This window comes from Pipra filicauda, unplaced genomic scaffold, assembly GCF_003945595.2.
Source record: "Pipra filicauda isolate LSUMZ 115617 unplaced genomic scaffold, ASM394559v2 scaffold12_size5214236_pilon, whole genome shotgun sequence".
NCBI lineage: Eukaryota > Metazoa > Chordata > Aves > Passeriformes > Pipridae > Pipra > Pipra filicauda.
Window position 1 is genome coordinate 1,060,418 of NW_024103763.1, and position 21,936 is coordinate 1,082,353.

The 21,936-nt window shown below is 38.8% G+C and overlaps 1 protein-coding gene across 1 annotated transcript in view; it reads left to right on the top strand.

Moving 5' to 3' along the window:
• The first annotated feature begins 4,562 nt into the window (after positions 1 to 4,562).
• The window catches only part of APOO (apolipoprotein O), a 31,085-nt gene continuing 13,711 nt past the window's right edge, over positions 4,563 to 21,936 (top strand). The window contains exons 1-6 of the mRNA XM_027727934.2: positions 4,563 to 4,625; positions 8,919 to 9,026; positions 11,379 to 11,498; positions 14,165 to 14,219; positions 15,241 to 15,336; positions 17,746 to 17,837. Of these exons, the coding sequence (XP_027583735.1) occupies positions 4,578 to 4,625; positions 8,919 to 9,026; positions 11,379 to 11,498; positions 14,165 to 14,219; positions 15,241 to 15,336; positions 17,746 to 17,837 (519 nt within the window). The 5' untranslated portion in view covers positions 4,563 to 4,577. The remainder of the gene's footprint in view (positions 4,626 to 8,918; positions 9,027 to 11,378; positions 11,499 to 14,164; positions 14,220 to 15,240; positions 15,337 to 17,745; positions 17,838 to 21,936) is intronic.

Genomic DNA, 21,936 nt, shown 5'->3' on the forward strand with positions numbered 1-21,936 from the left:
TTAGAGATCAAGTTTCTTAAATTGTATTTTTGCCTGGGCTGACATAGTTTATGAACTGTGGCAACGCTTTCAAGCTTCTCTGAGCTGCAGCTTTCTAAAGAAAATGTGTCTTTCACGGGTGTTTAGAAAAGCCAATTACCAAAGAGGGAGAAAAATACTGGCATGCAAAATGGAACTGAAATTTGATAGATGTTCTTACATTAGAAACAGCCAGGAGTCAATCATGCCAAAGCTCTTTATTCTGTGGCCTCAGCAGCAGAACCTTCAGCGCCTCTTTAAGCCTGTCTGACAGTGTTTTGGACTGTGCATAATCCATTATGGCATATATTATCCTTGTCCCAGGGAAATTTTGCAGAGACAACCTCCTCCGGCATAAGAGAACAATACACCTACGTGAAAGCTAAGATATTTGTATTGTTCTTCTCTATAAGGGTTTTCACATTCTTTTCAATCAGTCTTTTCAATAATTTTAAAGATTAACTTCCACGTTAAAGGAAAAAATGCACTAACGATGCCAGAGCTAATAAAATTATTTGGATTAAAAAATTTTCTGAAACAACCATTTGTTCTTCAGATATTTATATCCGTGTTACATAATTGTATCAATAATTGCTGTATAGCTACTGAATATGAATTAATAACAAAAATATGTATTTTTATCGTATACACCATTGTATGTACAGAAACAATTAGATTTTTCTTTACTATTCATGTACCAAACTTAAAAAGAGAATGTATTTGAAATATTCTTACATCTGTCCTCTGAAAAACTGGGGAACAGTCAATCCTACCCACAGCCTGGGACTTGAGAACTCACCAGAGCAGGCATTGTTATTCACCTCGATGCCATCACACCTCTTGTGGGCTCTCCTGTCATTTTGAGCTTTGAACATTTTCTTTCTATAACTCCTCAAGAATTAATAAGATGCATCAAGAAATGCGACTGCTTTGCAAACTCCCCAGTCGCTCCCCACGTGCTCACAAAACTGCCATAAAATGCTGCAAGATTGATTTTCCACAAACAGTTGCCTCACTCTGGCTGCTTATATTCCACAAATATAACTGACTGTGCAAAGCACAGTGCAATGGAGAAAGAGGCCCATTAGTGTTTTTCACTCGCTGGTCACTTATGTACATTTTAGGTATAACTCTTCCTTGCTAAAGAAGGAATCTTTATAACCAAATCCATAATAAAATATTGTTATTTTCTGTTATCCTGTAGTTTGGGTACTGAAGCTCATCTCATACCATTTGTTCATGATATTTCTGCTATCCCATTAACTTTGCAAGCAGCCTGTTGAGAAGCATTGCCCGGTTCTGCAACACGGCGGTTAAACATCCCCATTAGTGTGGAAAACACTTGTTTCTGCTATAGCTGCTTTTATCAGGTCTATAAAGAGACCGCAATAAAGAAATGTAGGAATTTTCTTTAAGAGCAAACAACAAAAATTATCATCACAAAGAAAATGTAAGGTTATACAAGGGTGCTTATCTCATCTGCCTTTCCACAATGCTGCTCCTAATAAACTGTTTCTACCATATTCTTCAGATGCTTTACATTTTGCATGAATATTATTTTAACAACATTTTCCAGAATTAATAAGGTGCTGTTCTGAATATTCTAAAATCAATATTGACTGTTTTAAATTGTTACAGTATTTCTGGGACCAGAAAAAAATCATAAAGAGAAGATCCATGTTATTTTCCTGGTGTGCCTATGTGTCTCAGTTAGGAGTGTGGGCTTCTCTCCCAGTGCCAAGGAGGAGGTGGTGAATGGTTGGACGCAATGATCTTAAAGGTCTTTTCCAACCTAATGGTTCTATGATAGAGTGCACTTCGAAGTGGAATTCAGCTGCTGTGAACCCTCTGGTGGAGCCATGTCCAGCCCATACTGAGGCAGGAGAGGCTTCTATGAGGTTTCCATCGTTAGGCAGCCTGAATCACCCCTTCACTACAAGGCCTGACGGAACAGCCCCCCAGCAGAACTGGGATGGCAAGTCTATGGCACAGCCTATGGAACCTCTGTTTTCCATACATAACAGTTAATCTAAACAGAGAATACAGACTAATGTTTGTAATTATCTTTGTGTCTTAAGCTTCAAGATAGGTTTTTCACTGCTACCTAAAAATTGACAGTGGTCAGTAAAAGGAAGGCACTTGTTTGCATTGGAATGTGGGGTTATGTGACCGACATAAGTATGAAGATAAATAAATATGAGGATAAATAACTTTTAAAATGTTAATAAGCATGTTACATGAAGATCCATGTAACTGGTCAGAAAACAATGATATGTGAACATGAAATAAGTCACCTCTTTAGATGGACTTACTATTTTCTTGGTAATGTTTGTTGCCTTGCCATTGAGTGCTGTGGAAAATCATTAAACACAACAAAAGGTGGAAATTCCTGACCAGAAAATCAGAAGAAACAAAGAAGCAGTTTACTAACTGGCCATATGAGAACAGATTTCCCATGATTTAAACCAGAATACAGTATTGCCTTGGTTTATCTTATCACAGAATCATCTAGGTTGGAAAAGACCCCTAAGATCATTGTGTCCAACCTTTGGCTGATCACCACCTTGTCAACTGGACCATGGCACTAAGTGCCATGTCCAGTTGTTTCTTGAACACCTCCAGGGTTGGTGACTCCACCACCTCCCTGGGCAGTCCATTTCAAGTCCATTACCTGATAGGAATTTAGCACTTGTTATTTCTGATCCTCATCTCCCACTGAATAAGAAGTCAGACAGTGTGGGATGTATGCAAGACCCTTCCTCAAAGCAGATGTGAGCAAAAAAACTTGCTCCTGTTGCTCAAGTGAGCTGGGAGATGCTGCAGGGGATGCAGAGACCAAGGAGTAGAAAAATACAGAAAAAAGGGGTACTTGCTTTTATTTTTATTTTCAATTTAATGAGATTAGAAAGGCACGGAACCCTGTGCATACACTAACCCCATTGTGCTGATTTTGGCTGGGGAAGAGTTAATTTTCTTTGCAGTGGCTGGTATGGGGCTGTGTTTTGGATTTGTGCTGGAAACTGTGTTGATAATACAGAGATGATTTTGTTATTGCTGAGCAGTGCTTAGACAGAGCCAAGGCCTTTCCTGGTTTCCTACTGCCATGCTGGGCAGGAATCTGGGGGTGCATAGGAGGTTGGGAAGAGACATGGCTGGGACAGGTGACCCTAACTGACCAAAGAGATATTCTAGACCATATGACATTGTGCTCAGTATATAAAGGAAGAAGGAAGAAGGGCAGGACATTTGGAGCGATGGTGTTTGTCTTCACAAGTCACTGTTATGCTTGATGGGGCCCTGCTCTCCTGGAGGTGGCTGAACTCCTGCCTGGCCATGGGAAGCAGTAAATGAATTCCTTGTTTTGCTTTGCTTGTGTGTGCAGCTTTTGCTTTTCCTATTTAACTGTCTTTATCTCAACCCACGACTTTTCTCGCTTTCGCCCTTCTGATTACTCTGTTCCTGCTGGTGGGGAGGTGAGCAAGTGGCTGCGTGGTGCTTGGTTGCCAGCTGAACTTAAAACATTAGAGTAGTTTGTATACTGAGCATGATGTCATATGGTCTGGAATATCCCTTTGGTCAGTTTAGGTCACCTGTCCTGGCAGTGTCTTCTCCCAAATTCTCATTCACCTCCAACTTTCTCGCCAGCATGACAATGCGAAAAGCAGAAAAGGCCTTGACTTTGTTAATAATACTTGACTTTTGTCAACAATAGCAAAAACATCACTGTATTATCAACACTGTGTTCAGCACAAATCCAAAACACGGACCCATACCAACCATTGCAAAGAAAATTAACTCTTCCCCAGCCAAAACCAACACATCCATCCAAATTATACTGGCAGTGCGACAGGAGGGCAGTGAAGCTGGTGAAGGGTCTGGAGCACAAGTCCTGTGAAGAGCAGCTGAGGGAGCTGGGGGTGTTTAGCCTGGAGAAAAAGAGGCCGAGGGGAGATCTCATCACTCTCTACAACTACTTGAAAGGAGGGTGTAGCCAAGTGAGGGTTGGTCCCTTCTCCCAGGCAACTCATTACAGGAGGAGAGGACATAGTCTTAAGCTGCACCAGGGTAGGTTTAGGTTAGACATTACAATAAAATTTTTCACAGGAAGGTTAATTATACATTGGAATGGGCTGCCCAGGGAGGTAGGGGAGTTGCCATCCCTGGAGGTGTTTAAGGAAAGACTGGATGTGGCACTGAATGCCATGGTCTGGTTGACAGGATGGTGTTTGGACATAGCCTGGACTCGATGATCTCAGAGGTCTTTTCCAGCCTAATTGATCCCGTGATTCTGATTCTGTGATTCTGTGATTTCTGAGTATCCGAATCTCCTTCACAAACGCTGCGAGGTAACATCCCGAGCCGTGCCAGCAGGTCTGAAGACTGGTGTGCATGTCCTTTCGGCCCTCGGGCACTTCACCTCTGCCCCACATGAGTCCCCGAGGGACGCTCCTGCACGGCAGGTACCGGAAGTGCCACCGCGGGACGTTCCGTGTCGCACCGAGCGGCGGCAGCACGCGCGCGCCGGGCGGGGCCGCCCCTCCCCGTGACGTCACGCCGCCATGACGTCGCCGCTCCCTCCCCGCCCGCCCGGCGCCGCCATGTTCAAGGTGAGGGAATCAGGGATCACCCCCGGTCCATCCATCTATCCATCCATCCATCCCCCGGCCCCGCTCCGCCGGCAGCGCCCGCGGGATCCCGCGAAGGGGCCGCGCCGGGAGCGCTCGGCCCGGGGCGAGGGCGGCCCCGAGCGCGGCCGGAGTGAGACTCGGGGGGGCCCCCCCGAACCGCCCGCGGGGTTTTGCCTCTTAACCCTTCACAGGCTCTTGGTTCTGCTCTCGCTGCAGCCGCTTAATCGTCCTTTTAACGCTTCAAACCCGCGTGCCCTCCGTGTTGCAAGGGAAGGAACCGCATTGCTTGTTTAAATTTGCTTCTGGGGCACAGCGGCGCCGAGCTGCCTTACCGCAGAGTCTGGGTTCGTGCGTGCAGAGCACATTCCGTATTTGCAATTCTTATTTTCAAGTTGCGTCCAGCACCTCGGAGCTGTGTTACCGAAGAGTTTGGGTTCGCGCAGCTGTCGCGTGAAAGTCACTTGAAAGTGACAACTCGGCCGTGAAAAGTGTCCCTTTGGTGCGTGAAGGTTGTCAGTGAAACCTGCGAAAAACACCAGCCGGGACTTTTTGTCTCAAAGGTCTTTGCCTCCGATAAGAGGAGCCCCAGATCCTTTCAGGCCAGAAGCAAGCTGTGTGCTTCAGTCAGGTTGTTGCCACGGCCGCTCGAGAAGCGGGAAAAAAAAAAAAAAAAAAAGGTGATGCTTGATTCTTTGTATTCATTCTCCTAGGTGCTGTTTTCTGTGTCAAATCTTGATAGTATATATCAATATACTAATATATACTAAATATACTAGTGTAACTAAAACACAAGAAGTTCCACCTCTGCGAGGAAGTGAGGAAGAACTTTTTTCCACTGAGGGTGGCAGAGCACTGGAACAGGCTGCCCAGGGAGGTGGTGGAGTCTCTCTCTGGAGACATTCAAAACCCACCTGGACATGTTCCTGTGCCACCTGTTCAGGTGACTCTGCCTTGGCAGGGGGGTTGGACTGGGTGATCTCTGGAGGCCCCTTCCAATCCTAACAATTCTCTGATACTGATCTGCTGAGCAGACTACAACTGCTCTGCTCTTGTTGCAGCTTCTTTTTTCTTGTGATAGTTGCTGGAATTGTTTTGTGAGGATTTTATATTGGAATCACTGACAATTCCATAATTGATACTGAATTGTCTTCAAAGGGGTTATGTGTGAACCTGCGAGTTTAGGCACTATGCATAATACTATTATTTTTATACATCGAAGTTAGGCAGATTTAGGTGCTTCAGGCCAACATGATTTTATACCTCTAAGAGCAAAATGGGAAGGTGGCTTTTTGGCCTTGATATTTGTGCTGCAGGGACAGGAGTGCTCAAGAGTTTGGGGTTTGGTTTTGTGTTTTTATAGTTGGGGTTGGGAAATAGGAGGAAGAACAGAAAAAGAAGAGAAAAATGAAGTGGCTTTGTACATTAGGACAAATATCAGCCTTCTCAGAAGTATGCTCAAGGTTTGGGTTTTTTTTTCCTTTCTGTTTTTCCTTTCCCACCTGTTTTGACAAGGTGACAAAAGTCATAAATACATTGAGAATCCACAGACAAGAGGAAGAAAAGAAAAACGTTCTAGTTAATCTTTAGCCCTTTATATGCCTGTTTGAGAACTAATATGGGATTTATGCTTCCCACAGACATTTTTTAGTTAAGAACTTAGAGAAAGACACTAAAGCAAGACAATAGAAAATAAAATATAACAGTCTTTCTCCCCTCCTTCTTTAGGATAGAATTTGCTTATCTTGTGTCTGAAGATAAAGTTGAATTCTTCAGCTAGAGGGAGGAGTAAACTTAGTATCTTCTTTACTTACGGTAACTGCAGAGCATTGTCAAGAGAAAAGAATGTCGGGTTTACTCTTTTGATATCAATGGAGTAAAACAGGCAGGGAAGACACATGTCAGTCAGTCAAAATGCTTTACTAAACCAGTTTAAATGGTTTAGGAATACGTGGTTAGTATAGAATTAAGAAATGAGATCCTGAAGGTAACTTTGGAAACAAAAAGTGCAGCGGTTGATCTTTCATACTCCCAAATAAATATTTTCATGTGTGCGGTACTTCAGCATCAGTTCTGTCTGTCCCATAGCTCTCTGTAGCTGATGTAGAGGACCACTGCAGTATGTCCTGAACAGCACATTTAAGGAGAGATTCAACTTGCACTTTTAGTGATTAATTTCATTTTGTTAAAACACAAAACCAGTGGAAAATGTCTGCATTGATAATATAAATGGTTGACATTTTCAGTCTGAGTAGTTCTATGATCACTGATACCTGTTTGTGAAACCAAGGTGCTTCCATTCTTGTGCTCTGCTGATTGTGTCTTTGTATAAAAATCTCAAATATTTAAAACATTTGGATTTACGATTTCTGCTGTTGACAGCACCATTTACACTGTTTGAAAACATATTTCAGAATGAAAATGTATTTAGATTTTTGCCTTTTCAGTGACAGAACAATTGTGCAGTGAAAAAAGGAAAGATTGAGGAAATAATCTCTACAGTTACTAATGGTTAGTAGTGTTCATGTTTTTGTCTTGGCCAATAGAAGTATGTGAAAAGTGTTTAAACAAACACCATGAAAGATTATTCCTGTCTTTTCTTAGCTGTGAAACAGCTCATCCAGTCGTTGTGGTGTTTCATTTATAGTGCTGTAGCAATGCATCCATAAATTCAAATAAGGAAAAACTTCCATTTTAAGCAAGTTTTTCCATACCTTTTGACCCAACAGATCCCTTATGTCTTCCTGAAAAGCAGTCCTGTGACCTAGTTCTTGTGTGCTGGTTCTCTACACATAAATGATAAGGAAGTTTGACAAATGTATAGTCCGAGTTTTAATTTGAGGAGGCTCTTGGTTACATTTAATAAACATTCTATCTGCAAAGCAGTGGAAGAAAGTTAATCTGCAAATGCTTATCTGTGTACAGTAAGATGATGTCTGGATAATTTTAAAGCTGTTTTCTAACAGTTCTGCACTGGACAGGAAGTTTCAGAGCAATTGTCCTGTGGCAAGGCCAGTTATCATCATCACAGCATGAAGGATGTATTGGTCTGACCAAGGCTTCAGTGTCACAAGCAGCTAGGTCAGTGTAATGGACCCTTCTACTTCTGAAAAGGTAGAGGGTTTGCTGCCTTCTCCTTTTTCATCCCCTCCTCCCTGGCCACACCGTTCCTGTGGTGCTCGTCAGGCTGTTTTATGGCTGGATTCAAGTTGCTAAGCCCGCACAAAGCTCTCCGCTTCTCTTTCAGGACTGACCTTTTCCCAAATTGCCGAGGTGAAATTGCCTCACGGTGGAAGCACCTGGCCAGCAGAGCTAGGGCAAGGTGAGCAGCAGGACTTCTGGAGCCTGTGCCAGAGCAGGGCCAGACATTTCTAGTTTGGTGTTAGATCCTCTCACCTGTAACCTGATGCAGCAAAACACTGGCTGTTGTAACTACACTTTCCCCTGAGCAGTAACAGGAACGTGAGATATCGAAAACTTTCCCGTTTGAACTGCCGTTTCTGGAGTTATACTTTGCTGTTAATAAAGATGTCCAGTTGTTGGGAAATGCTCACTGGACATTCTGGATTTGCTACCCAGCTCAGGTTTTCATCTTCTGGTTTTTTTTAAGTTGAAGCAGACTTTCCCATTAAGAAATATAGTTTAGTGTAGGTCCTGAGTGTCAGAAGAATTATATCCACCTTCCTCGTGGTGGTTGTGTTGTGTGACTGGATTGAATCTGAAGTATTCAAAAACAGTCAAGTAATTCATGTTTCTCACAGAAAAGTAGGAGACATTCCTAAAATTCTTAGAAAGCAGTGATTATGCTCTGATATTTTCAGCTGTAGGTCTCTATCTTTTCTTGAATCTAGATGCAAATACTAACTAGAAGTAAAATGCTGAACGAAAAAATTGGAAGTGTTATAGGTATTCACAAAGTTGCTTATAATATGAATATATTCTTAGTATTTATATTGAGAAAGGTAATAAAAATTTCGGTTTAAAATGAGAGAAAACAAAATGTTTTTTAGAGATGAAAACTGGTAAGATTAGCATTTATATTTACTGTCTCCTTTAGCCTTAGGCTTCTCCAAATACCACCTGAATAATTTAGGTGTTACCACTTGTGTGCCTGAGATTGTGTACTGCTGACCCCCTTTCTCCTAACTTCTAAGCTTATTAATATGTCACTTTCTACCATACATAGGTACTTAAACATTGTCTACATGGATGTGTTCAAACGTTGCCATTTTGTTTGCACCTAGTGATGTCCTTGTCTCCCTACAATGTTTCCAGGTAATTCGGCTGGGGGCCACCCCTGTCAGCCTCAGCTTGCTCTCTGTCCAGGTTTATGCTGCTTCCTCAGAGAAGACTTCCAAAAAGGAGTTGCTGAAAATTGAGGAGGTAAGTGTGGTTAGAGCCTTAGTGCTCTTTTATCTAAAGAATTCTGAAAGACATTATATATTTAGGTGCATCTCTTCACCTTTTGTATTCTTGCCTTTAAATTTGCTTCTCAATTTTCCATAATAGAGAGGTCTATATAGTTCTGCTTCTTTTACCTAGGAGTTGCATTTGATGTCCTTCACTTGATAGCATCAGGCTTGTTTGTGTGTAAGATCTTTTTCCTACATTAAAGCTTTCTGTTCTTCATTCAGAAATTACGTTTTCGTGTTTGTAGATTTACTTGTGGTTGTACTTCAAATACACAGGAATATTTTCTTTGCCTTTTTTCCAGATAACACTATTTATTTTTTACTGTAAGTACTGTTGGGAAATTCTAATAAAATTTCGTTTATCATGGCTGGGCTTCACGAACGAAGATTTGGGATATTTCGTTTATATTCTCCACTAAAACAGCAAATCAGAATGTTTTATTTCTAAAAATATCCTCTTTATTTTATGACCAAAATTCTTGTCTGGCGATGTTTTGAATCTGCTATAGTAGCTTACAGAATTTTACCAGTTTTCCTTTCTTTACACCATTTAGACCTAAACAACAACAAATACAATAAGTAGTGGTAATAAATACCTGTCACCTTTTTATTTCTCTAAGATGCTACAAAAATCTTGGTTATATCACAAGTAGAGCTTTAAAACACCCTGTCAAACTATAGGCTCACCAGCATTGTTGCACAAGCTTTTAAAAGTCTCCAACATTAAAAAAAATTAAAATAAGTAGTTCATAACTAAATACAGCTTTATATCCATGATAGTGTGTAGTTGTTTAAAAGTTTCCTTGAAGTACTTCAATCCAAGTTGTTACATAAGCAGTAGAACTGAATTAAACTTACTTTTGTGTATACTTAGGCCTTTTGGAGTTGTCTGCGTGGGCAATTCACTTGTACAGTGTGAGAGGATCAATAATTGAAGTGGTCTCCTGGTTTTACCCCAGCCCAGGCTCGGGCTCACCTCATACCTCCACTGTCATGAGTCAGTCCTGAGGCAGCAGTGAGCACTTCCATGTGTGCTGAGTAATTGGCTTGCCCATCACCTCCAGCAAAGCACCATGTGCAAGCCATGGAGTTTTGGCTGCCTTTCTTGCCATTCACAGAGCATTAGTTTGGATCTCTACTGTGTCAGCTGTCTAGTTGCATAAAATATATGGGAATTTCCCTATCTCTGAGGCTTCTGTCCTTGTGCCAGACATGGCTGTTAGATTGTCCAACAGGATCCAAGTTCAACTTGTGACTAGGGTTGCAGGGATGACTAGATCTCATAGGGAAATGAGACTGAAAATACTTGTCTTTTGAAGTATTATGGGAAATCCAGCTGCATGAGCTACCAAATTATTGGCCAGATTCTATGTTGTTATATATTTTATTATGATTAACAGCTTTTTTGTTGTGATAGAGATGCAGTTCTTTTCCAGCTCATCATGAAAAAAGGGCTAGCTACACTACTTTGATGCAGCAATATTTGTAAACATCAGTTTATAATGAACTACTAGGTGGAGTATAAATGTGGTATAAAATTTAAGCTCTTTATACTAAACATCAGCATGGTATTTAAACTGGTAGAAATTTTAACAGATTTTGGTTTGGTCTGAACTTTGCTGTTCATCTTCAATAGTATAGACTTTGTGGTTTTTTTTTAATGGAATACAATTTTAAATATGCTTAGGTAATCTTAATAAATGTCATGCTAAACCCCAAATAGGGTGGTTTAGCATTTATTATGTGAGGATGCCCATTGCTGGTTGCAGCTCCTCTTTGCTCAGCCCCAGAGTGCTGTTAATGCTCTCAGTTGCTGATGTGGTTCATGACCACAGTGTAGGGATGTTGTACCATTTTCCTGCTCAGTAACAAACATTTGTATCAGATGATACCTTTGTTAGAAGCTGCTCAGGCTCTTTATTGATGTCTTGTGTGACTATAGAAAATGATAGATTATGATTTCTAGTACATTTACTATGTTAAGTGGGAGCCGTAAGTGCTGATTAAGGCAAGAAACATTTTTCATAATTACGTTTTGTGTTCTTATTAAACTAGTTTAATATGAATTTATAACTTGTGACTTGGATCATATAGCAGCTATGAATGAATTGCATAGCAGTTAGAAGTCATCTTCATCATAATTATGTACTGTATAATTAAACTTTGCTCATAATGGTTGTCTCACAGCTGTGCATTTTTATTATGCATTGTTTATGTAGTAAGCACAGTGTTAGATGTTCTCTGCTTAGACTGTTTGTGCCCTCAAGACCTACTTGCACAATTACACCTTTGTTATTAACCTCTTGTTTGCTAATATTCACAGCTGTCACTCTACTCCTCTCCAGCTCGTGAGACTAAATATGTGGAGAATCCACAAACTGAATTGGAAGAGGGGGTTTCACGTTTACGACATGCTATGGAGCCATATACAGCCTGGTGTCAGGTATAATGGTTTATATCACATCTGGTAGTGGCTCAGTGATAAGGGTCGAGCTGTGTGATTTTTTTTTTCTTTGTTTTTCAGAGTTGGAATTAACAGGTAGCAGCAAAGTAAAAGTTGATAGCTGTAAAAGCATTATTCAAAAATGCTGCATTATTTAAAGTTTTCTGCATTACTTAAAATTTTCCACAGTTCAGGTCATAAATGTTTACCCCCTTCTCACACAAAACCAGTGGTTTCTTTCTGCTAATTTTTGGAACTAAACCTCTGTTGTTTTTTTTTTTCATTTTGTCTCCCTCCAAAAGAATTAAAATTAACTAAAGTGTAGAATTGTTATCTGAAATGACCTTTCTGCGTAAATATATCTAGCATGTCTGGATTTGGTACTGTCCTGTGGCCGAGGAAGACAGGAGTGTGATAATCAAATTTGCAGTTTCCATGCTCAAGGAGAAAGCCTTAAATTATCAAGAGGTGTGTGTTGGAGCGGAAATACCGCGTTACCCTCACTGCAACTGTGACAAAACAGAACTTTGTAAAAAATATATCAGTATTTGCTGAACTGGCAGTAGTAAACCTAATCCCCAGACCTTACCTCAAAACTTCCTCATACATATTTTATTAGACAGCATGTTTGTAGTAAACAGTCATTAAATACACAAATAGTCTCTGGAGCAGATAATGAAACCAAGATCTTTGTAATCAAGGCCTAAATTGTTGGTATTAGATTGCAAAGTCCTAGCATGGTTTTCTTGCTCTTTCCTGACACATCAAATGTTGAGGCTTACTTAAGAAACAAGGGCATCCTTGCCATCTGGTTGCCTTTTGGCAGCTTTAGACAATTCTCTACTTTGCCCTCTGGCTGTTGTGAATCCTCTTAAGCTGCAAATTCCCAGTTCTCTGTAGAAAGCCAAGCTGTTCAGATCAGGGTGTCCTTTCTACCTGGAAGTTCTGTGTGGTGGTACTCACCTTCTTTAACAGGAATGCAACATTTTTTCAGGGGTATTCAGTGTTAGTCTAGTGATGTGTTTCTAAAGTACCGGAGCACTGGCTGCAGTTTGGAAGCTGAAGGGGCTTTTTGCACAGGATAGTTAGAGCTCTGACCTCCTGAACACGTGGGTTCTGTTTGTTGCCTGTGGTAACCTTAACCAGGGAATGAAATTTGAGAGCAGGGTAGTTGCCCACTAGGACTGAGGGCAGGTAAGCCCTGAACCTTGTTTTATGTCTCACTGGCCTGTTGTCATCCTATTTGTTTTATTTTTTTTTGTCTGTGTGGTGATCATTTACATACGATGTGCTCTTCTGCTCACACACAACAAGCCACTTCCTGGCAGTGGTTTACTGACTCATTTTATGAAGCGGGCATGTCAGCTTTATGTGTTTGGGATAATTTTGTTTGCTTAACTGTAGTTAGAGGTAACTTTGTTTTATACCACCCCCACCCCCTGGTATGTTTAAGGAAATAATACTGGAGTGTGTCTTAAGTTGTCTTTAAAATTAAAAACATAACCTAGGATAATGAGAATAAAATTGGTTATGTTCGTACATCCATTTTACTTTTTCAAAATTACTTAACTGTAGTGGAAATTCAGTTCAAAACTCAGGTGTAGAAATGAGCCAGTTATGTTTCAGCTGTGACAGAAGATTAGACTTAATTAGTCTCTGGGGTCTTTAGACCAAGTTCTTTTTAAATTGGCTTTTAATAAGACCAACATCCATTTAGAGTCATGTCACATGTGACATGCTAACACTTTTTTATTTTCATGACAAATTGGGTTTTTTTATGCCACTCTTGCCAGTGAGGAAATTAAAGTTCTAAAAATATTATCCCCATGCAGTATCCTAAACAAATGCTTTCACTTCTGTACAAATGCATCATAGGTGGAACTGTGAGACCATTCTCTGCTTCATCTTTGGCATGTATGTTTATGAATTTGTTACCTAATTTATAGACAGCCTTACACTGTCCCTCTGAAGGATTATTAGCATAAATAACAATTAGCAGGGTTCTTTCTATTGAGATTTTTTTTCTGTTTTGGTAAAAGACAATGTGGATTCTTTTACTTCCTGCGTATTTTCAGTCTGAAAAAAATCTAGAACTAGTCTGTGGGGTTGGTGCAGAGTTCTTTGATTTACTTTGGACATTGTATGGACATCTCATTTTCCAAGTCACTTCAAAAATACAGTTTTGTTAGCCTAAGATAGTCTCCTGGAAAGTGGGATTTATCACCTTGCAGAGTGAATCACATATCCTTGTGAAGTGCAAGGAAGGATTTATTGCAGTGTTGGACTTCTTTTCTTTGCATCAGCTCAAGTATCTTTGCAATACCTATGTACACTGAGAAACCTGAGCTAATTCTGAGTTTCAGCTACCTGATCTTAATAAAACATTGAGATTGACTTCTGCATTTTAAAGTATTATATTTCATCTGTGTCCAAAGACTACTTTGAGACAAATCTGTAAGTTATGCCAAATGTAACGTTGAGCAAGCATAGCCCTACAAGGGAAGGGTGGAAGTGGGAATACAAGGAGTTATTTTAGTGACTCAGCACTTTTTTCTTTCCTGTTACAGGGTTTTTTTCCCTTTCTTTGTCAGGTCAGTTTCAGTCTATAGTTAATATTTGACTTACTTGGTATCTATTTACCGTTGTTCTCTTTTTTTTTTTTTTAGGATCTTTATGCCAAAGCTATGCCCAATTTAGAAAAAGCTGTTGAGCATGGTAGAGGTAAATCAGCTGAGTTTTCTTAACTAGCAGTTTAAAATGCAGGACTGTACTATATCTTCTGTTAAAAAAAATTCCAGTAAGCGTCATTATATGTATGAGTTCTAATGCATTTACTTTATTTGCACTGTGTATCTGTTTAAATTTCCTTTGTGGGTCACTTAGGACACTACATTTCTAAACAATTAAAATTTGAGACCAGCATCTATGTTTATCAATGTCACCAAAAATTAGTTATGCAGGAAAATAAAGGAAAAAAGCCTCACAATTTATTCCCAGCCAATAGTATTTACATGACTCAGCCTGGTAGCTGAAACTTCCTGTAATGATTATAACTTATTGCAAACATTAGGTCTTTTGTTTGTAATGTTTAGCCTTTTCATTTTGGTTTACTTCCATGGATCTCCAAAGAATTTTGAATTAATCCAAAATAATTTGTATTTGTTTTTTATTTTTGTAAGCATCCTTTCATAATTAGGCTTACCAGGACTGAGCATGGATGCTATGTATGTCTCAGTTCAGATACTGCACCTCTTTTCCTTAAATTTAGCAGTCTCAGTCTTTTGAACTTGTTTGTATGGAAGATTTTTCATAGTTTTCCATTCCCCATCGGACTCACATCTTGGAGTGAACTTTGTTTATGCTGTGTCTTTCCATTGCTCTGTGATTTGTTTTTTGTACAGTGTTTTACTGAAACTAATTCCTGTTAACATGTAACTGTAAAATTCCACTTCACAAAGGTTTTTATCACTAATTTGAAAAAGATATGATCGAGATGCAAGAGAGCAAAAGCTTCTATGAAAATTGGTGAATACAATATGATGTTCAGTTTCATTCATGTGTCACTAGAGAACATCTCAAAGGCTTTGAATTTTATGCCAGCAAGTCTAAAATGGGCATGATAGTTAAATGTGTTTTGATAACTCTTTGTGTTTTGTAACAATTACCAGTGTCTATTGATGATTCCTTATCACAAACACACTTTCACATTACATTAAAGCACTTTGTTCTGACTTCTTTTCAGAGGGCTATGAATTTCTCCAAAAGCCGCCTGCTGGATTTTATCCAAGACTTGGTGTGATAGGTTTTGCTGGAATTATTGGATTGTTTCTTGCTAGAGGTAAGCGGGAACCTTTTGAACTGGTTATGTTATGATTTGGGAGAAGTAGTTTATTAGTGGGTTTTAAGGTACTAATTTTTAATTGTGACGACGAGATCTGACTTAAACGTACGAGCTGTACAAATGTTTCTACAGTGTTCCTCCAGCTATAAGGAAATTTAATGTAAAAGGTGTGTAATAACCATCAATTACTGTTTTATGAATGCTGTATTTGTTACTGCAGTTTGTTACTTTGATATTTCCCAGTTCTAGCTTAGTATGACAAAAATGGGAAAGGATTAGTTTGGGTTTTTTTCACCTAAAAATCTTTTTAATTATTTAAGTTTTTGATCACATATGTTACTGTAGAAAACTACAGAGGAATGAACTATGGTAAAATACCGAGGTTCCTGAACTATGATGTGTGTCCAATCAGTTGTATATTCAAGTTCCTTGTGTGTCCAGGCACAGAGCTGCTGCAGGTGGTGATATTCAGCAGATACACTTGTGAATTCTGGGTGTACCATAGATACCTGCACCTTTTGCACTATAGAAAAGTGATACAGGTAATTTCATCACACTTGTTGAAGGAACATTTATGCTTTCATAGAAAGAAACATTAGTTTAAGAAATGTTAATTGTATTTTATGTTTGTGTGAGATGTTCTTAATACAGTGAAGTGAAGTAACACAAGAAGAAAACTTGTAGGTAACAACTGTGAAATTGTAGAATTTAAATACTAGTGAGGATTTGCTTTAGATAAAAATACACCTTTGTGGGGCCTGAACGTATTGAACAAACTGTAAGTGTGTGCTTGGCTACGCAGAAATGGAAAGTATTCTGTGAATATATGCACTTTTCAAAATATTTAATTTTCCAGTGAAGATGGTGAAAGCAATACTGTTTTTTTTCTTGCATATTTTTTTAAATGAAATCAAGTTCTCCAATTTTACCCTTTGAAGTTATTTCTGTTCAAATTCCTGCTTCTCAAGTTATGTGATCATGAATGTGATCAGCTTCCATTAGGACTGTAGCAAAATGGGGACAGAGGGATAGACAAAGTGCAGTCTTGGAGCTGGAATTGAAATATTAGAGGATCTTAAGTTTATTAAAAATAAAGATACCTCATAATAAAAGTGATTAGTGAGGAGCTATAATTTAAAAACTTTTTTCTGGTTATGCTTTACAATACTGACTGCTATTTCTAGAAAGTATTCAAACTGTAGAAGTGCCCCTTAATTTTGATGCCACAGAAAGCTAGAACCAAATGTCCTCTTTTTTTCATCCCTTCCCCCATGCTCTCACTGGAAAAATTGTCCTCTGGAAAGGTGCAGATAAAATCCTCCAGGTCTAACCATAACACTTGAAGACACAGCTGCCCACTAAGTAGAAAATATGGTATTCAAAGTTTAATTCTATGGATATTGTGCAGTCATTCAGCTTGATTTAAAATGCCATTGAAGATAATTATTTTAACCTTAATTTGCATAGGGAGTGATGCACTTCACTCGTAAGAGAGAAGCAGTAATGTCTTTATTGATATAAAGCAGTGATTTAACAGGATTTGATGGCAAGGTACACTTGGTACTGCACAGAGGACAGGGTCAGACAGACCTATCTGGGGAGGATCCTCCTCTTGAGTCACGAGATTCAGAGATGACCTCCTTGCTTTCCAGACTCCTACTCAGAGGGGTCGAGGTGCAGCTGGGTCCAATCCTAGTCCCAGACTTGGTCAACAGTTCATGTCCGAAGGATTATATGTGCACAATCTCTCTAAGATACAATCTTAATGAAGCTTACAAAGTTTAGCAAACTATTAGTCACTTACTGAGGATTTGTTGCAGCAAGGAATCTCTCAGTATCGAGGACTAAGGGATCTCTGCAGCAGGTGTAGCCTTGAGAGTGGTCCCTCAAGGGGAGACCCTGTCGTGCAGCCAGCTACTGTGCAGGAGAGCTCAAAGGACTCTTGGGCTGCTCACTGATTACAGGGTAAGATCACAGAATCATAGTCATATTTGCATCCTGACTGCAGGTCTTAGTTTCTTTCATATTTGACTTGAAGTGAATGTCGACCAGCACTGTGCTTACTCAAATTAGCCCGTGGCTGATGTGTTGCTGCCTATCTCCCCTGAACCCACTTTGAGCTGGATGCAGCCACTGACCAGAGGCATCCATGTAGTTATAGAGTAGTTTTCACTATGGAAAGATGTTAATAAAAACATTGTCTTAAAAAAGCTAAAAGAATAATTACTAATTAGGGTAATTATGTTTTTTAAGAAAGCAGTAGGACTGAACAGAAAATACACCAAACCGTATTTAAGAAAATTGTTTATAAATAAAATGTTAGGGTCATTCAGCTGTCTTGGTTAATGTATACTCTAACAATATGTTTGTTTGTTTGTTTGTTTTTTGTTTTTTGTTATGAAACAGGCTCAAAAATCAAGAAGTTGGTGTACCCTGTGAGTCTCATGGGTATTGCTACCTCCATGTATTACCCTCAGCAAGCGGTTGCTATTGCAAAGGTCAGTGATTATACCTTTCTTTGGAGAAGTGTCTTTTATTTTGATTATTGGCTCCTTGCCAATAATTAATTTGCCTTCCTTTTAACTGGTAGTCCATTTTTGAAAGTAATTTCAGTGTTCTTGGCACTTAACAAAATTACAGTTATTTTGTCAAAGCACGTACAGTCTGGACTGAAAGACAGTCAGACATCCTGTTCCTTTTAGTGACATTTTTTTTCCTGACATCTGCAGTAGTCTCCTCTGTTTGAGGAATATAATTTCCTTTCTAAATCTCTAACCTCAAATAATATTAGCATAAATATGCTTAGTGAATACAGTTTGTGTGTTTACTTAAAATGCTAAGGAAGCCTGAAATATCTTGAAAACAGATGAAAAGAAAGAAAATCATAGAGAAATCATAGGAACAACATTTTGAGATAAACGTTATTGATATTTTCTGGGTTTTGTTGATTAGGGTTTTAAGAAAGATAGCATGCACATTCTGGAAGGGGGTAAGAATGCTTCTGCATAATTATGGGATGCCTTCTCTTCTTACAGATTTGTTGTTTTAGGCACATAAGAAGCATGTTAACTTACAGTTGCTTAAGTGGGTTTCCTGTAAAAGAAAGAACTGAAGAGACCAAACAGTAGCCCCTACTAATGTCCAATTATGTGCCTTGCTGTCCACACTTAGCTGTACTGGCAGATTCCTCAGTTCTCAGCACATTCCGTTTCCAATCCAGCTTTTAACCACTCTCACTGCACCTATTTTAATGTGTCAGAAATTCTTTATATTTCAGCCTTTGGTAAATTTGCCATCCAGTTATTGGCCACTTGTGAATAACTCTGAGATGTCAGAATGATAATATCGCGTTGTCAAGAACATATGATGTTCTTTGAAAACTAAAAGGTCATTGACTTAGGAGGAGTCAAAACTGCTGTGTTTGTGCTCTGCCAGCAGGATGATACTCTGATCTTTGATGGAATCTTTTTTTAGTGCTCCCAGGATGCTCTAAACACATATAATTCTGCTGACTTATTCTCAGAGAGTGGAAATTATGCAAGTGGCAGGAAAAAAAAAATCAAAATTTAAGAAGCTTAGACATTTCTGTTGAGAAGTGTGTATTAAAATTCTAGTTGCCTTCTGAACAATGAAGCGGGAAGCGATTGAACGCTGTTCAAACTGATGTTATTGTTTTGAAAGAAGCTCAGTTCAATCTTAACTATGGATTTGCTACTAACAGCTTCACAATACCATGTTTATTTTATGAGAACTTTGAAGTGCATGGTTGCTCTTTGATTAATTCACAGTTCTTAGTTTGACTGTAATGAAAAATCTGATAGGAGATTGGAATAGGTTTAGCTTTGTTGACTTGGTCAGGACACTAGACATATGAATTTGGAAACTTCTGTGGGGAGAGTGATATCCTAAATACTGTTTTGGTTCCTCTAATCTCTCTTGTGCTTTGCTTTTCTTAAAAAAGCAAAATTTTAAGCATATCAGATCTTACCATCAATAATTTTTATGCTTTAATCTGAAATTGGAAGCACTTTCCTCTCTTATTATTTTGAAATGTTTCATAGGCCTTTCAGAGAATTTCTGTAAGCCTAGAAAGGGATGTCTGCAGTACAGGGCTCACTTGCCAATTTAATAAAACAGTGTGGGAAATATTCTGGAACATAAGTTTTATTTTTTAATCTATTTTTTTATATTATGGGATCTTTTTATTTTTCTTCCACATTTAAGTACTTCACCACTGCTTTTTTATTTCAGTCATATAATTCATTTGGTCTTGTGTTGTTTTTTATGTGGTAGATTTTTTTCCTTCCCACTTTTATTTAAGATTTTCCATTGGAGAGTTGGAAATAGATGCAGCAAAATATATTTGCAGTTGAGGTACAACACTTGGTTCATCTGGAAGTAAACCTTTTTCTTCAATTAAAGTGATGACTTGCTAAATGAAGTTATAGCAATGAGTTCATCATTGGTAATAGGTAATTTGCAGACAGTAATCATCTAACGAGGCTGAAGAAATGCATAGACTATTATTTTTTCCCCCTCTAATAAAACACAATTTCTTAAGGGATTTATTTCCTCACTGCAAGTATTACATTAATTTTTATAGCTTTGAACAAAAGGTCAGACTGTATGTGTGGTAAGGAAACTGAATTTAAGACTGAAGTTTGTTTTTTCTTTGAAACTTTAACTGGTGCTTTGAAAATGTATATAATCTATTCAAAATATTTTGTATTTACTGTGGCTTATCTTTCATCTGGAAAAAAATTTTCATTATGTAGTTACTTAAATCACTCTGTCATTAGAATTAAATTTTGTTCCTTGTTGTTAGAATCTTTTAAATTTCCTAAAGTACTGTTTGTTATGCTTTCCTTCTTCTTGAAAGGAAAAAAAAACTTCCTAATATGCAAGTTTTGTTTCTTTGACAACAAAGCACATTATTTCTATGTCCTTTGAAGCTATACCTTGCCCAGTTCAGTCCACAAGGCATAAACAGCTGTACTGGCACAGCTGGGAGCATGACATGATTCCAGAAACTGTGGGTTGAAAAGAAGGAGTTGGGGTTGTTGATCCATGTTTACTGCTGAACGCTCGCAGAATGACACTATGACTGCTTAGTTAACAGTGTCAATATACAAAAACCAGTGCATTCCCAGTTTAGTTTCTCAGCAGGCAATGTAGATAGAGAATGCTAATTATAATTCTGTATGTATGTAATTCTGTATAACATACAGCATAGTCAATACCGCATGATTATGGTCCTATGTGGAATTAAAATATGGAAGCTCGTTTTCATGCACATTGGGCCTTGGAGACCACTGATGCTACCCCAGTAGTGCCCAGTATGGGTGTTGTTTGTGGCCCAAAGTGACTTTCAAACTTTCAGAGTCCCTATTGAGAACCCCTGCATCTGACTTTTGAACTTGTTTGTTCAAAATTTGGCATACAAACTTACGGTGTTGCACTGGACAGTGATGGTATTTCAGCGTGTTGTAATTTAACACAAACAAGCTGGAAATCATCTTCCAGAAATTAAGGATTCCAGGAGACTGAATGGAACAACTTGTCCTTCTTTGAAAGGAACTATTTGTATAGATGTTTGAATGAAGACTGAACAATTGAATGAACTGTTTGTTTTGTTATTGTTCCTGTTACTTTTCATGGTTGGAAGTGCCACTACCAAGAATAGTGGTGGCAACTGCAGTACTCACCTGCTTCCTCTTCAGCTGCTCCATGGGAGGTGCACAACACAAGCCCAATGTGTGACTCGTCTTGTCTTCATGAGAGGATACATTTGGTAGTTATAAAAATGTCCTGTATAAAAGTGTTCCTGTTGACCTTGACACTTGCACTTACAGTCTGTCTGGAACTATATTTTTCTACCCATGTGAACTGTGAAGGTGTGTGCGGGTCCTGACTCTTGGCAGGTGTGCACAGTGTTTAAACATTGGTTGTTTGGGACAGAGTAAACTGTCTGGGTTGCTGTACCTTGTGATGTAGCTACTTCACTCCAGCAACATGAATGGCTGGAGTTTCTCATTTTGTGCAATTCATAAATCACTTGGTCATATGACTCCTGTCATAACAGTATTTTTAAGTTTGTACTGTTAGGCATTTAGTGTGTTTTTAAGTATTTTAATGGACTACTTTTAAGCAGAAACAAAAAATAGCTTATACATAGTTCTTTTTTCTCATTTGATGTTGATAGCTGTGTCCTCAGTAACAGTGCAGACAAAAAAAAAAACAAACCCTTTTTTTTTTATTGTGGGTTTTTTTCAGTCCTGGGAGATTTGCACAAGGATCACACCATCTTTTCAGATGAGCCAACTGGTTTGTTGAAGAATCCTGATACTGAAAAAGAAAATAACTATCTGTACCTGTAATGTTTGAATTGAACAATTTTAGAGATTTAGCTGGTTCAGTTGATGTGCTTTTTTCCGATGACATTTATCACCTTGAACTTTAGAGAAAAGCCAGTGCATCCTACAGACTTGTTTCAAACCGAAGTACAGCTATAATTGTCAAATATGGTGACAAACAGGCTACTTTGTGTTTAAAACAGCCCAGATTTTGATTTTAGTTGTGACTTGGAAATGTAGTTGC